Source organism: Hordeum vulgare, chromosome 7H (assembly GCF_904849725.1).
Source record: "Hordeum vulgare subsp. vulgare chromosome 7H, MorexV3_pseudomolecules_assembly, whole genome shotgun sequence".
In the NCBI taxonomy this organism is placed as follows: Eukaryota; Viridiplantae; Streptophyta; class Magnoliopsida; order Poales; family Poaceae; genus Hordeum; species Hordeum vulgare.
The window spans coordinates 51947469-51963615 of record NC_058524.1 but is presented as its reverse complement, the minus strand read 5'-3'; the positions used below and the strand labels follow the sequence as shown (position 1 = coordinate 51963615).

Sequence of the window (16147 nt, the reverse complement as noted above, 5' to 3'; positions counted from 1 at the left end):
GAGCTCCCACTCACTTTCTTGTAAATACAAGATTCTCCAACCACTTGTATAAACCCAAATGCTTTGATCACCTCATCAAAGCGTTTGTTCCAACTCCGAGATGCTTGCACCAGTCCATAAATGGATCGCTGGAGCTTGCACACCTTGTTAGCATTTTTAGGATCGACAAAACCTTCGGGTTGCATCATATACAACTCTTCCTTAAGGAAACCGTTAAGGAACGCCGTTTTGACATCCATCTGCCAGATTTCATAATCGAAAAATGCAGCTATTGCTAACATGATTCTGACGGACTTAAGCATCGCTACGGGTGAGAAGGTCTCATCGTAGTCAACTCCTGGAACTTGTGAAAAACCCTTTGCCACAAGTCGAGCCTTATAAACGGTCACATTACCGTCAGCGTCCGTCTTCTTCTTAAAGATCCATTTGTTCTGAATAGCCTTGCGGCCCTCAGGTAGTATCTCCAAAGTCCACACTTTGTTCTCATACATGGATCCTATCTCGGATTTCATGGCTTCTAGCCATTTGTTGGAATCTGGGCCCACCATTGCTTCTTCATAATTTGCAGGTTCATTGTTGTCTAACAACATGATTGATAAGACGGGATTACCGTACCACTCTGGAGCAGCGCGTGATCTCGTCGACCTGCGTGGTTCAACAGAAACTTGAACTGGAGTTTCATGATCATCATCATTAACTTCCTCCTCAACCGGCATCGCAATGATAGAGGTTTCCCCTTGCCCTGCGCCACCATCCAGAGGGATGAAAGGTTCGACAACCTCGTCAAGTTCTATCTTCCTCCCACTAAATTCTCTCGAGAGAAACTCCTTCTCGAGAAAAGTTCCGTTCTTAGCAACAAACACTTTGCCCTCGGATTTGAGATAGAAGGTGTACCCAACTGTCTCTTTTGGGTAACCTATGAAGACGCATTTTTCCGCTTTGGGTTCCAGCTTTTCAGGCTGAAGCTTTTTGACATAAGCATCACATCCCCAAACTTTAAGAAATGACAACTTTGGTCTTTTGCCATACCAAAGTTCGTATGGTGTCGTCTCAACGGATTTTGATGGTGCCCTATTTAAAGTGAATGCAGCTGTTTCTAATGCATAACCCCAAAATGATAACGGCAAATCAGTAAGAGACATCATAGATCGCACCATCTCTAACAAAGTACGATTATGACGTTCGGACACACCATTACGCTGTGGTGTTCCAGGTGGTGTTAACTGCGAAACAATTCCACATTGTCTTAAGTGAGTACCAAACTCGAAACTCAGATATTCACCCCCACGATCAGACCGTAGGAACTTGATCTTCTTGTTACGATGATTTTCCACTTCACTCTGAAATTGCTTGAACTTTTCAAATGTTTCAGACTTGTGCTTCATCAAGTAGACATAACCATATCTACTTAAATCGTCACTGAAGGTGAGAAAATAACGATATCCGCCGCGTGCCTCCACGCTCACTGGACCACACACATCTGTATGTATGATTTCCAACAAGTCACTTGCACGCTGCATTGTTCCGGAAAACGGAGTCTTAGTCATCTTGCCCATGAGGCATGGTTCGCACGTGTCAAGTGAATCAAAGTCAAGTGACTCCAAAAGTCCATCAGCATGGAGTTTCTTCATGCGCTTTACACCAATATGACCCAAGCGGCAGTGCCACAAAAATATGGTGCTATCATTGTTTACTCTAACTCTTTTGGTCTCAATGTTATGTATATGCGTATCGCTATCAAGATTCAATATGAACAATCCTCTCACATTCGGTGCATGACCATAAAAGATGTTACTCATAGAAATAGAACAACCATTATTCTCAGACTTAAAAGAGTAACCGTCTCGCAATAAACAAGATCCAGATATAATATTCATGCTCAACGCAGGCACTAAATAACAATGATTTAAGTTCATCACTAATCCCGATGGTAGTTGAAGTGACACTGTGCCGACGGCGATTGCATCAACCTTGGAACCGTTTCCTACGCGCATCGTCACTTCGTCTTTCGCCAGCCTTCGTCTATTCCGCAGTTCCTGCTTCGAGTTGCAAATGTGAGCAACAGAACCGGTATCGAATACCCAGGCACTACTACGAGAGCCGGTTAAGTACATATCAATAACATGTATATCAAATATACCTGATTTTTCTTTGCCCGCCTTCTTATCTGCTAGATACTTGGGGCAATTGCGCTTCCAGTGACCCATACCCTTGCAATAGAAGCACTCTGTTCCAGGCTTAGGTCCAGCCTTGGGTTTCTTCGGCGGATTGGCAATAGGCTTGCCGCTCTTCTTCGAATTGCCCTTCTTGCCTTTGCCGTTTCTCTTGAAACTAGTGGTCTTGCTCACCATCAACACTTGATGCTCTTTACGGAGTTCAGACTCTGCGACTTTCAGCATCGCAAACAACTCGCCGGGAGACTTGTTCATCCCTTGCATGTTGTAGTTCAACACAAAGCCTTTATAGCTTGGCGGCAGTGATTGAAGGATTCTGTCAGTGATAGCTTCTTGCGGGAGTTCAATCCCCAGTTCAGCTAGACGGTTTGAGTACCCAGACATTTTGAGCACATGTTCACTGACAGACGAGTTTTCCTCCATCTTGCAAGCATAGAATTTATCAGAGGTCTCATACCTCTCGATCCGGGCGTTCTTCTGAAAGATAAACTTCAACTCCTGGAACATCTCAAATGCTCCATGACGCTCAAAGCGACGTTGAAGTCCCGGTTCTAAGCCATACAAGACTGCACATTGAACTATTGAGTAGTCCTCCTTACGTGCTAACCAAGCGTTCTTAACATCCTGATCAGCCGTAGCGGGTGGTTCATCTCCTAGCGCAGCATTAAGGACATAATCCTTCTTTCCAGCTTGTAAGATTAGCTTAAGATTATGAGCCCAGTCTACAAAGTTGCTTCCATCATCTTTCAACTTAGCTTTCTCTAGGAACGTATTAAAATTCAGGATGACACTTGCGTGAGCCATGATCTACAACACAAATATATTCAAAGTGGACTTAGACTATGTTCAAGATAATTAGAGTTCAACTTAATCAAATTATATGCTAAACTCCCACTCAAAAAGTACATCTCTCTAGTCATTTGAGTGGTTCATGATCCACTTACACTATCCCAAGTCCGATCATCACGTGAGTTGAGTATAGTTTCAGTGGTAAGCATCCCTATGCCAATCATATCAACTATATGATTCATGATCGACCTTTCGGTCTCATGTGTTCCGAGGCCATGTCTGCACATGCTAGGCTCGTCAAGCTTAACCCGAGTGTTCCGCGTGCGCAACTGTTTTGCACCCGTTGTATGTGAACGTTGAGTCTATCACACCCGATCATCACGTGGTGTCTCGAAACGACGATCTGTAGCAACGGTGCACAGTCGGGGAGAACATAATTTCGTCTTGAAATTTTAGTGAGAGATCACCTCATAATGCTACCATCATTCTAAGCAAAATAAGGTGCAAAAAGGATTAACATCACATGCAATTCATAAGTGACATGATATGGCCATCATCACGTGCTTCTTGATCTCCATCACCAAAGCACCAGCACGATCTTCTTGTCACCGGCGCCACACCATGATCATCCATCAACGTGTTGCCATCGGGGTTGTCATGCTACTTATGCTATTACTACTAAAGCTACATCCTAGCAAAATAGTAAACGCATCTGCAAGCACAAACGTTAGTATAAAGACAACCCTATGGCTCCTGCCGGTTGTCGTACCATCGACATGCAAGTCGATATTTCTATTACAACATGATCATCTCATACATCTAATATATCACATCACATCGTTGGCCATATCACATCACAATCATACCCTGCAAAAACAAGTTAGACGTCCTCTAATTTTGTTGTTGCATGTTTTACGTGGTGACCAAGGGTATCTAGTAGGATCGCATCTTACTTACGCAAACACCACAACGGAGATATATGAGTTGCTATTTAACCTCATCCAAGGACCTCCTCGGTCAATTCCGATTCAACTAAAGTTGGAGAAACCGACACTTGCCAGTCATCTTTGAGCAAAGGGGGTTACTCGTAACGATGAAACCAGTCTCTCGTAAGCGTACGAGTAATGTCGGTCCAAGCCGCTTCAATCCAACAATACCGCGGAATCAAGAAAAGACTAAGGAGGGCAGCAAAACGCACATCACCGCCCACAAAACCTTTTGTGTTCTACTCGAGAAGACATCTACGCATGAACCTAGCTCATGATGCCACTGTTGGGGAACGTCGCATGGGAAACAAAAATTTTCCTACGCGCACGAAGACCTATCATGGTGATGTCCATCTACGAGAGGGGATGAGTGATCTACGTACCCTTGTAGATCGTACAGCAGAAGCGTTAGAGAACGCGGTTGATGTAGTGGAACGTCCTCACGTCCCTCGATCCGCCCCGCGAACAATCCCGCGATCAGTCCCACGATCTAGTACCGAACGGACGGCACGTCCGCGTTCAGCACACGTACAGCTCGACGATGATCTCGGCCTTCTTGATCCAGCAAGAGAGACGGAGAGGTAGAAGAGTTCTCCGGCAGCGTGACGGCGCTCCGGAGGTTGGTGGTGATCTTGTCTCAGCAGGGCTCCGCCCGAGCTCCGCAGAAACGCGATCTAGAGGAAAAACTATGGAGGTATGTGGTCGGGCAGCCGTGAGAAAGTCGTCTCAAATCTGCCCTAAAAGCCCCATATATATAGGAGGAGGGAGGGAGACCTTGCCTTGGGGTCCAAGGGACCCTCAAGGGGTCGGCCGAGCCAAGGGGGGGAGGACTCCCCCCCAAACCGAGTTGGACTTGGTTTGGTGGGAGGAGTCCCCCTCCCTTCCCACTTCCTCCCTCTTTTTTTTTCCTTTGATTTCCTTGTCTCGGCGCATAGGCCCCCTTGGGGCTGTCCCACCAGCCCACTAAGGGCTGGTGTGTCTCCCCAAAGCCTATGGGCTTCCCCGGGGTGGGTTGCCCCCCCCCCCCCCCCCCGGTGAACTCCCGGAACCCATTCGTCATTCCCGGCACATTCCCGGTAACTCCGAAAACCTTCCGGTAATCAAATGAGGTCATCCTATATATCAATCTTCGTTTCTGGACCATTCCGGAAACCCTCGTGACGTCCGTGATCTCATCCGGGACTCCGAACAACATTCGGTAACCAACCATATAACTCAAATACGCATAAAACAACGTCGAACCTTAAGTGTGCTGACCCTGCGGGTTCGAGAACTATGTAGACATGACCCGAGAGACTCCTCGGTCAATATCCAATAGCGGGACCTGGATGCCCATATTGGATCCTACATATTCTACGAAGATCTTATCGTTTGAACCTCAGTGCCAAGGATTCGTATAATCCCGTATGTCATTCCCTTTGTCCTTCGGTATGTTACTTGCCCGAGATTCGATCGTCAGTATCCGCATACCTATTTCAATCTCGTTTACCGGCAAGTCTCTTTACTCGTTCCGTAATACAAGATCCCGCAACTTACACTAAGTTACATTGCTTGCAAGGCTTGTATGTGATGTTGTATTACCGAGTGGGCCCCGAGATACCTCTCCGTCACACGGAGTGACAAATCCCAGTCTTGATCCATACTAACTCAACTAACATCTTCGGAGATACCTGTAGAGCATCTTTATAGTCACCCAGTTACGTTGCGACGTTTGATACACACAAAGCATTCCTCCGGTGTCAGTGAGTTATATGATCTCATAGTCATAGGAATAAATACTTGACACGTAGAAAACAGTAGCAACAAAATGACACGATCAACATGCTACGTCTATTAGTTTGGGTCTAGTACATCACGTGATTCTCCCAATGACGTGATCCAGTTATCAAGCAACAACACCTTGTTCATAATCAGAAGACACTGACTATCATCGATCAACTGGCTAGCCAACTAGAGGCATGCTAGGGACGGTGTTTTGTCTATGTATCCACACATGTAAATGAGTCTTCATTCAATACAATTATAGCATGGATAATAAACTATTATCTTGATACAGGAATTATAATAATAACTATACATTTATCATTGCCTCTAGGGCATAATTCCAACATCCTCATGTCTCTCATATTCCTCACTTGAGGCTTTTGTAGGATTAGGATTGTGTTGAGCATCATGAGTAAATTCATTCCGTAGTGTTACCTCGACCACCTTTAACAGTACGGTGTTCCTATGACTCAAGAGTGAAGAAAATGAAACAGAAAGAGTAAATGTTCACGCTTCAAAGTCTTTGGATTGATTTTCTTCACGACACACCGAATTCCTCATCTTCAATATCTTCATGAGGAATATCAACTTCATCGCAATTTCTTGGCGATCAAAGTCTTCAGCATAAGACCAATTTCTTCAGTCGAAAATATACATTTTTAGGGGTCGATATTCATCGTATAAGTCAAACTCCTCAGAGACTTATAGATCCTGTGTACACTCATAAACACATTAGTTACTTAACCTATAAGTCTTCAAACCACCAAAATCACTAAGGGCACTAGATGCACTTACAGCTGTCCATAAGAGGCAACACAAAAACTGCTCTCTGGTTAAACACCTAGACGTCATGGTCCTTAGCATGTGGTGACATAGACCTTAGTGCCAAACACCACCATCCTTCGCGTCTGGGTGTCCATAAGAGGCAACAGAGAAACTGTTCTTTGGTTAAGGACCTAGACCCTAGGGATAAGAGCATCTCTAGCACACCCCGTATAAGTGGTCAAACCCGTAAAAAATTTGCGTTTTACAGTTTTGGTCGAAAAAAGTGTCCGAAATAGAAATCGTAAAAGTGGTCCAACCCTCAAATATTCTAAGGGGCAAGGAAAATCCATACCCGAAACCCTTATATTTGAAGGTTGGAAGGCCGAACCGAAGGGGCCCCGTAAACCGGTCAAACCTCGTCAGAGCAAACGTATCGCTGCGGAGTTTACCGGAATCCGCCCTAAACTCGCCGGATTTCATCACCGCACACCAGAAAAGGCGATAGATGATGCAATCGATCGCCGCTGGTTCGAGTTGGACGAGCTCGACCTTGTCGTGGCCTCCCATGATCTCAGCCTGGCAACCGGAATCCTCCCCGCACGGCCGGCAAAGAGGCACGACTCGGACGACGCGGCTGGCAACAGAGTAGGACAGTGTCGGTGGGCGACGGGGCAAAGCTGGCGGACCACAAGGCCGACGGGCGACGGGGCAAGGCGGGCGAGGTTGGGCGCGGTCATTGTGGTGATGGGGCACGACTGACGGGGACGAGGCGCGGTTGAAGGGCGACGGGGTATGGCCGACGGGCGACGGGGTTGGACGCGGCAGGCGTGGCCGGCACGGCCGGCTGAAGGAAGGCGCGGCGGCCGCCGGACCGGAGGAAGGAGCTCTTTATCCCAGTTTTAAAATTTGTGTTATAGTTTCTGTTCGGCCGTAGCTAAGATGAACCCTTAAAATGCTTTTTTCGATCTGTATCCCAGTTTTACGATTGCGTTTTTACGGGTCCGCTACAGATGCTCTAAGTTTATCACACACTCTGATAAGTCTCGAATGACATACATAGTTACTACAACAATAAGTTCATCACACACTTGGTTCACATACATGGTTTCGGCAACGACAAATTCATCACACACTTGGTTCACATACATGATCTCGACAACGGCAAGTTCATCAAAGTTTACCCTAAACACTAATTAACCCAAAATACAAACCTTCTACTCATGAAGTAAATATTTCTACTACAACAAGCTTATCCCTATTACCAAAGATAAGCAAGATACTCAAACACAGAAAAAATAGGGGAAAAGCATGAACTAGGATTTCACCAGAATGTAAAAAATCTATCAAACTAACAAGATTTAACAAAAAAAATTAGATGATTCAAGGAAGATTACCACAAGCAACAAAGTGATGAAAAGATCCACGTAAGCCCTAAGGGAAACACCTTTTGGAGAGGATTTGATGGTGGGCTTGAAGGGTTAGAGAGAGGGAGAGGAGAGTAAGGCAGCAACAAGGTCTCGCTGGATTGGGAAGAGTGAGTGGGATGGTCCCGCCCACTATCCCGTGAGATACTTCACTTATCAGGACCAGACGCCAAGGTCCACGACGTCTGGGTCTAGAGACCAGATGCCAGGGTCCCTGGCGTCTGGTCCTTTGTCACGTCACCGAGTCAATATGCCTGCCGATCGAGCGGGCCCCACACCAGACGCCACGGACCCCGATGTCTCTAGTGGAAACCCACATGCAAGGGATGTTGGCGTCACCAAAAAAGATCAGATTCAATTTTTTTATGCAAGGTCAATTCAAAAATTCGTTAGAACAAAATGTGAAAACAAAATAATTGTCCACAATGCAAGGGGACCAAAAAAATGCTAAACATACAAAGAGTTATACATGATTACACGTTGAGTAGGATTCTTTCTTCCTAACTAACCTTAACTAACCCCCTGATTTTCATGGGATGGAGCCTCATCTCTCCTAACCTCCAATCAAAATCAACCTCCTGTAAAACTCTGTAAATTTATGTACATGTAGCATTAGTGTAGGGGGACCTCACCCTCGGACAAGCGGTGTCCACGAGCAATAGACAAGGAGAGCAAACCACCAAGGCTTGCATCAGCGCTGACCAGTCGGCCCCGTGTACCTCCGTGCCGCTAGCCGTCGTCCACATCTGGACGGGCGACACGGGCCGAACCGCTTTCTCAGCTGACACCATGGGGAACCGTTCCAGACTTCCCGTGCCAACCCCGGCGTCCAACTCCGGCCATTTGACATGCCCTCCCATCTCCCTCCGAACAAACGACCCAAAACGACCGCAGCCATCAACGCAGCGCGCCTCCGGCCACCTAAATTTAGCGAGGTCGTACAAATTCTGCATGCCTAATTATACCCTCTTTCCACCTCCTCCTCCATTGGAGCGCCTTTGCTTCCCACCATTCCTGGCCTCAGCCCTCGAGCGAGCGAGCGAGCCCTTCTTGTCTCGATCGCTCCCACGCCAGCGAGCTCGATCGGCCGACGGCGCGTGTCACTAGTCCTGGATCGATCGAGCTAAATAAAAATGATCAAGGCAGCGCCTCGGCGGCGGCGATGGCCAGCGTGCCTGCTCGCCGCCGCGGTCGTCCTCGCCGTCGTCAGCGCCGCCCGAGCGCAGGATTACAATAACGGCGACGACGAGGAGGAGGAGAAGCCTAAGCCGCAGCTCAAGGCGCAGGAGGCGTGCAATGGCGCGTTCCTGTCGTACACGTTCATGGAGCGCACCAAGGAGTACCCGCACCTGAAGAATGCGACGGCGCAGGCCTACGCGTTCAAGGCGCAGGCCGCGGTGCTCAACACCATGACGACGGACCTCAAGGCGTGGCAGATGTTCGTCGGGTTCCAGCACAAGGAGATCCTGGTGTCCGTCGGCGGCGCCGTGCTGCTCGACGGCACCGACTTCCCCGCCAACGTCTCCGGTGGCGTTACGTTCGCGGGATACCCGATGGCCGACCTCCTCAACTCCGTCGACACCGCCGGCGACCTGACGCAGATCCAGGTCCAGATGGACATCACCGGCACCCAGTTCGGCGTCAAGCCCCCCGGCAAGCCCATGCCCAAGACCATCAAGCTCGCCAATCCCGGCTACCGATGCCCCGCGCCCACTCACAAAGGTACGTATACTACCTTGTTCGCCGCCCTCATGACATGTTCAAATAGCTGCATGATCCATGCATTCCTGCTTGTTTGCTGTGTCCGGAAACGTTGATCAAATTTGCAATGTGCGTGCAGACAGCGTGATGTACGTGTGCTGCGTCAAGGACCCAAAGTTCAAGGCGAAGAAGGCCAACAGCACGCGGTACCTGCCGCGGCAGAAGGGCGACCTGACCATGGCGTACGACGTGCTGACGGCGTACGGCAACAAGTACATGGCGCAGGTGACCATCGACAACTGGAGCCCCATCAGCCGGCTGGACAACTGGAACCTCACCTGGGAGTGGAAGCGCGGCGAGTTCATCGAGAAGATGCGCGGCGCGTACACGCTGCTCAAGGAAGGCCCGGCCTGCGTCTACAGCCCGGCGGCGAGCTACTACAAGGACTTGGACTTCTCGCCCGTGTACAACTGCGAGAAGCGGCCGGTCATCGTCGACCTCCCGCCGGACCGGGAGAAGGACAACGACGTGGGCAACCTGCCCTTCTGCTGCAAGAACGGCACGCTGCTGCCGCCCATCATGGACGAGTCCAAGTCGCGGGCCATCTTCCAGCTCACGGTGTACAAGATGCCGCCGGACCTCAACCGGACGGCGCTGTACCCGCCGTCCAACTGGAAGATCACCGGGAAGCTCAACCCGCACTACGTGTGCGGGCAGCCGATCCGGGTGAGCCCCATGGAGTTCCCCGACGCGTCGGGGCTCATGTCGACGACCCCCGCCGTGGCGTCGTGGCAGGTGGCGTGCAACATCACCCGCCCCAAGAAGCGCGCCTCCAAGTGCTGCGTCTCCTTCTCGGCCTACTACAACGACTCCACGGTGCCGTGCAACACCTGCGCCTGCGGCTGCGGCAACGACACCGCCATGTGCGACCCGGACGCCCACCCCATCCTGCTGCCGTCGGAGGCCATGCTCGTGCCGTTCGACAACCGGACGGCTAAGGCCCGGGCGTGGGCCAAGATCAAGCACTGGCGCGTGCCGAACCCTATGCCCTGCGCCGACAACTGCGGCGTCAGCATCAACTGGCACGTCATGAACAACTACAAATCCGGCTGGTCGGTGCGCATGACCATCTTCAACTGGCAGGACTACACCTTCAAGAACTGGTTCGCCGCCGTCAAGATGGGCGCCCACTACAGTGGCTACGAGAACGTCTACTCCTTCAACGGGACCAGGATGGGCGCGCCCTTCAACAACACCATATTCATGCAGGCCCTGCCGGGGCTCGAGTTCCTCGATCCCATCACCGACGGCAAAACGTCGTCGGACACGAGGCTGCCCGGAAAGCAGCAGTCAGTCATCTCCTTCAAGAAGAAGGATATGCCAAACATCAATATCCCCAAAGGAGAAGGCTTCCCCAAGCGGGTCTACTTCGACGGCGAGGAGTGCGCGCTCCCCGAGAAGCTACCGTCTGGTGCACGCCGGCGGGCAGGCGCTCCCAGCCTCTTGCAGGCTGTCATCGGGCTGCTTCTTGTGATGATCGTGGCTCTTGTGGACTCCTCGTGCTTATGATGTGTCAAATTTTACGGGGATTGTATCATTATTGTATAGGGATTTGTCTTAGGGTGCTACATTTGCTCAACATTTTTATTTGGTGGTTGGGGGATATGTTTTCACTTCAATCCAGATGCTACAGTGACCCCCAAACGAAGGAATTGCTCTCCTGCATATACAAACTCAATAGCAAACTGCACATGTGTTGCAACGGATCAAAATACATTAATAGAAAACAAGGCTTTCGTCCAACCGATGAAAGGGCTTTAATCCCGATTCGGTTATGAACCGAGACCGATGGGAGTATAGTCCCGGTTCGGGAGGCTAGGACGCCGGCCGAACGTCGGCATGCATTAGTCCCGGTTTAGATGAGACCTTTAGGCCCGGTTTGAGCCACGAACTGGACTTAAGGGGTCGTGGCAACCGTTCGCCCGGTGCGAGCCCTTTTAGTCCTGGCTCGTATCTCAAACCCGGACTAAAGGTCCAAACCGTTTAATTCCCGCGCTTTGGAAGTTGTTGCGCACGAGATCAAATGCTACAGTAACCGCGAGGCTTCAGCAAAGAGACCAGCGCCTCCATTTCTGTTCGATCGTCTCCCTCTCCTCTCTTCTTCCCCATCCTCCACCATGAATCCAATCACTCGTTGCGGGAAGGTGCTCGCACATGGCACGACCAATCTCGATGTCGTCTACACGAACGACAGCGTCAAAGTGAAGATTTCTTTCCATATTCCAGGAATGACTTCAAGAGGAGAAACACAAGTTCATGGCCTCGATCTCGAGTACCCGGCCGATGGTCGCGATGTTGCCGTCGTCCAACTTTGTTTCAAGCAACGTATCATGGTCTTTCAGTGGGCAAGGTAATACGAAACTTGTCATAGTTTTAACTGGCCTTTTCTTTGATTCATATGATAGGAAAATTTCATAGGAATAAGAGGATTGGGAATGTCGAGAAAATATTATAGTTTCCTTGATTCATAGGAAAAATGCATAGGAAAATTGGGGCTTTTTCTTTGATTCATATATGAATGGGGCTTTTCTTTGTTTCATAGGAAAATTGCATATGAATGGAAAATTGCATAGGAATAGAAGGATTAGAAATACACTAATAGAAAACAGGGCTTTCGTCCAACCAATGAAAGTGCTTTAATCCCGGTTCAGTTATGAACCGAGACCAATGGGAGCATCAGTCCTGGTTCGGGAGGCTAGGACGACGACCGGACGTCGGCAGACATCAGTCCCAGTTTAGATGGGACCTTTAGTCCCGGTTTGAGCCACGAACCGGGACTTAAGGAGTGGTGGCAACCGTTCGCCTGGTGCGAGCCCTTTTAGTCCTAGCTCGTGTCCCAAACCGGGACTAAAGGTCAAACCGTTCGATTCCCGCGCCTTAAAAGTTGTTGTGCGCGAGATCAAATGCTACAGTAACCGCGACGCTTCAGTAAAGAGACCATCACCTCCATTTCTGTTTGATCGTCTGCCTCTCCTCTCTTCTTCCCCATCCTCCACCATGAATCCAATCACTCGCTACGGGAAGGTGCTCGTACATCGCACGACCAATCTCGATGTCGTCTACACAAATGACAACGTCAAAGTCACGTTTTTCTTTCCATGTTCGAGGAATGACTTCAAGAGGAGAAACATAAGTTCTTGGGCCTCGATCTCGAGTACACGGCCGATAGTCGCGATGTTGCTGTCGTCCAACTTTGTTTCAATCAACGTGTCATGGTCTTTCAGTGGGAAAGGTAATACGAAACTTGTCATGGTTTTAATTGGGCTTTTTTTGATTCATATGATAGGAAAATTTCATAGGAATAGGAGGATTGGGAATGTCGAGAAAATGTCATAGTTTCCTTGATTCATAGGAAAAATGCATAGGAAAGTTGGGGCTTTTCCTTTGATTCATATAAGAATGGGCTTTTCTTTGTTTCATAGGAAAATTGCATAGGAATAGGAGGATTAGGAAAATTGCCTAGGAATAGGAATAGGAGGATAGGAATAGGATAGGAAAATTGCATAAGAATTTTCCTTGTAGTTGCATATTGGCCATCGTGTGAACATGTCATAGTTAGGGGCTTGTTTTGATTCATAGGAAGGAAATGCATAGGAAATAGGAAACTTGCTATGATTCTGATTATACTTGTTATGACTCTTATTATACTTGTGCTGAATTATACTTGTTATGATTCTATTATTCTTGTTCTAAAATATACTTGTTGCAGTAGTATTTAACACATTTGTTTCATTTTGTTGTTGTAGTAGTGACAAGCACTGTCCAAAACTCATGGAGTTCTTTCGCATCGGCATATATTTTGCTAGTGTTGGTATAGTGAAGGACAAGATCAAGATGAGGCGCACTTGGGATATTGAGATACCAGTTGAATGCCACATTCATATTCAGGGCAGGTTCGGGCTTGAGCATGACAAGACTTCAATGGCTCATATGGCAGCCGCCCTGATCGACGAGGAGTACGCTGATATGAAGACAAAATTCCCCAAGTCAGGGCACAAACTTTGAGAGAGGACCTCACTAGACCCTATCAACATTGAGTATTCATCAATAGATGAGTACGTTGCATACGAGTTGTACCGCAGGATTTGAATCTGCAATTATCGGCAGCGTCACCTCGTACTGCTAGTATCTCGTGCTTGTGGGTATGCTGATACGGACGACGAGTAGTGTTTGCAATGGCCAACACTTTTATGTCTATTATGTAGTGCTTGGGGGTCTCGTGATTCGGACGAGTAGGTTTGCAAAGAGTAGGATCGGTATCTTGAGTTATGCAGTACTTTCTTAATGGATATCTGAACTGTTATTTCTATTATGTCACTGTTTAAGTACGGTTTGTGTGTAAGAATATTTAGTACGATGTGAGCAATCTTTCTGAAGCATTGTGATGTATGTGATGAAGATTGTCCATGTTTACGGCGCAATAAGCAAGTGACACACGCGAAAAAAATGAATACTTTCACTCCATAATTAGTCTAATGATGGCTTTCACTCCGTAATTAGTCTAAAATATCAGTGCAGTTAATAATAAATATTAACTAAAATTATGAAAGTATTGATTGTTAAAAAGAATGAAATAAATAGAATCAACTAAAACATTAAGTAAAAAGAATGAACTAAAAAGAATTAAAATCATATTAACTAAAATTATGAAAGTATTTATTTGTTAAAAAGAACGAACTAAAAAAATCAATTAAAATATTAACTAAAATCACCCACATAGCATGTGCTAAAAAATTTAGATGGTCTATTTAGTACACGGAGTGCATCCAGTTTTTGTCGCAACCCTTTCAACTTTTTAGCACATGCTATGTGGGTGAAATGATGATACCATGCGAACTTTCAACCTTTTCATAGTTCATTTGTAGTGCTTTCAATTTCAGGGACATTTAGCTGAAAAATGAATAAATGCATTAAAATACCAAATGTAGTCAAAAAGGGTTGAAAATTGATGATGTGGCTTTCAATGGTGAATGTTGAACGTACAAAAATTCTGAAGTTGAAACAAGTTAAAAAAAATGAACTCCCTTTGTAACAGATGAGTTTTCTTGCGAAACCGTGATACTTTGAAAGAGATTGTCCATTTTGTACACGAAGTGCATCCATTTTTTCCGTAACCATCTCAACTTTTTAGCACATGCTATGTGGGTGAAATGATGATACCATGCCAACTTTCAATCTTTTCAGAGTTCATTTGCAGTTCTTTTAAATTTCAGGGTCATTTAGCTCAAAAAATGAGTAAATGCATGAAAAATACCAAATGAAGTCAAAAAGGGTTGGAAATTGATGATGTGGCTTTGAATGGTGAAGGTTGAACGCACGAAAAGTGTGGAATTGAAACAAGTTAAAAAAATGAAATCTCTTTATAACAGATGAGTTTTCGTGAGAAACCGTGATACTTCGAAAGACATTGTCCCTTTTGTACACGAAGTGCAATCAGTTTTTGTCGTAACTCTCTCAACTGTTTATCACAGGCTATGTGGGTGAAATGATGATACCATGCCAACTTTCAACCTTTTCTGAGTTCAATTGTAGTGTTTTTCAATTTCAGGGTCATTTAGCTCAAAAAATGAGTAAATGCATCAAATATACCAAATCAAGTCAAAAGGGGTTGAAAATTCATGACGTGGCTTTGAATTGTGAATGTTGAATGCACAAAAAGTCTCGAGTTGAAATAAGTTTTAAAAAGATGAAATCCCTTTGTAACAAATGAGTTTTTGGCCGAAACGTTGATACTTCGAAAGAGATTGTCCATTTTGTACACGAAGTGCATCCAGTTTTTGCCATAACGCTCTCATCTTTTTAACACATGCTATGTGGGTGAAATGATGATACTGTGGCAACTTTCAACCTTTTTAGAGCTCATTTGTAGTGCTTTTCAATTTCAGGGTCATTTAGCTCAAAAAATGAGTAAATGCATCAAAAATACCAAATGAACTCAACAAGGGTTGAAAATTCATGATGTGGCTTTGAATTGTGAATGTTGAACGCACAAAAAGTGTGGAGTTGACATAATTTCAAAAAAATGAAATCCGTGTGTAACGCATGAGTTTTCGTCCGAAACCTTCATACTTCGAAAGAGATTGTCGATTTTGTACACAAAGTGCATCTAGTTTTTGCCGTAACCCTCTCAACTTTTCAGCATATGCTATGTGGGTGAAATTATGATACCATGCGAACTTTCAACTTTTCAGAGTTCTTTTGTAATATTTTCAATTTCACGGTCATTTAGCTCAAAAAAATGAGTAAATGCATGAAAAATACCAAATGATATCAAAAAGGGTTGAAAATTGATGATGTGACTTTGAATGGTGAAGGTTGAACGCACAAAAAGTCTGGAGTTGAAATAAGTTAAAAAATGAAATCCCTTTATAACTCATGAATTTTCATCCGAAACCCTATTACTTCGAAAAAGATTGTCCATTTTGTACACGAAGTGCATCTAGTTTTTCCCGTAACCCTCTCAAGTTTTTAAAATGTGCTATGT

General features: G+C 46.4%; 1 protein-coding gene across 1 annotated transcript; it reads left to right on the top strand.

Annotated features, from left to right (window-relative positions):
• The first annotated feature begins 8891 nt into the window (after nucleotides 1-8891).
• Nucleotides 8892-11396, top strand: LOC123410437 (COBRA-like protein 10). Its single transcript, XM_045103381.1, has 2 exons — nucleotides 8892-9624; nucleotides 9743-11396. The coding sequence occupies exons 1-2, from the start codon at nucleotides 9036-9038 to the stop codon at nucleotides 11170-11172; spliced, it is 2019 nt and encodes a 672-aa protein (XP_044959316.1). The 5' UTR covers nucleotides 8892-9035; the 3' UTR covers nucleotides 11173-11396.
• The last annotated feature ends 4751 nt before the right edge of the window (nucleotides 11397-16147 follow it).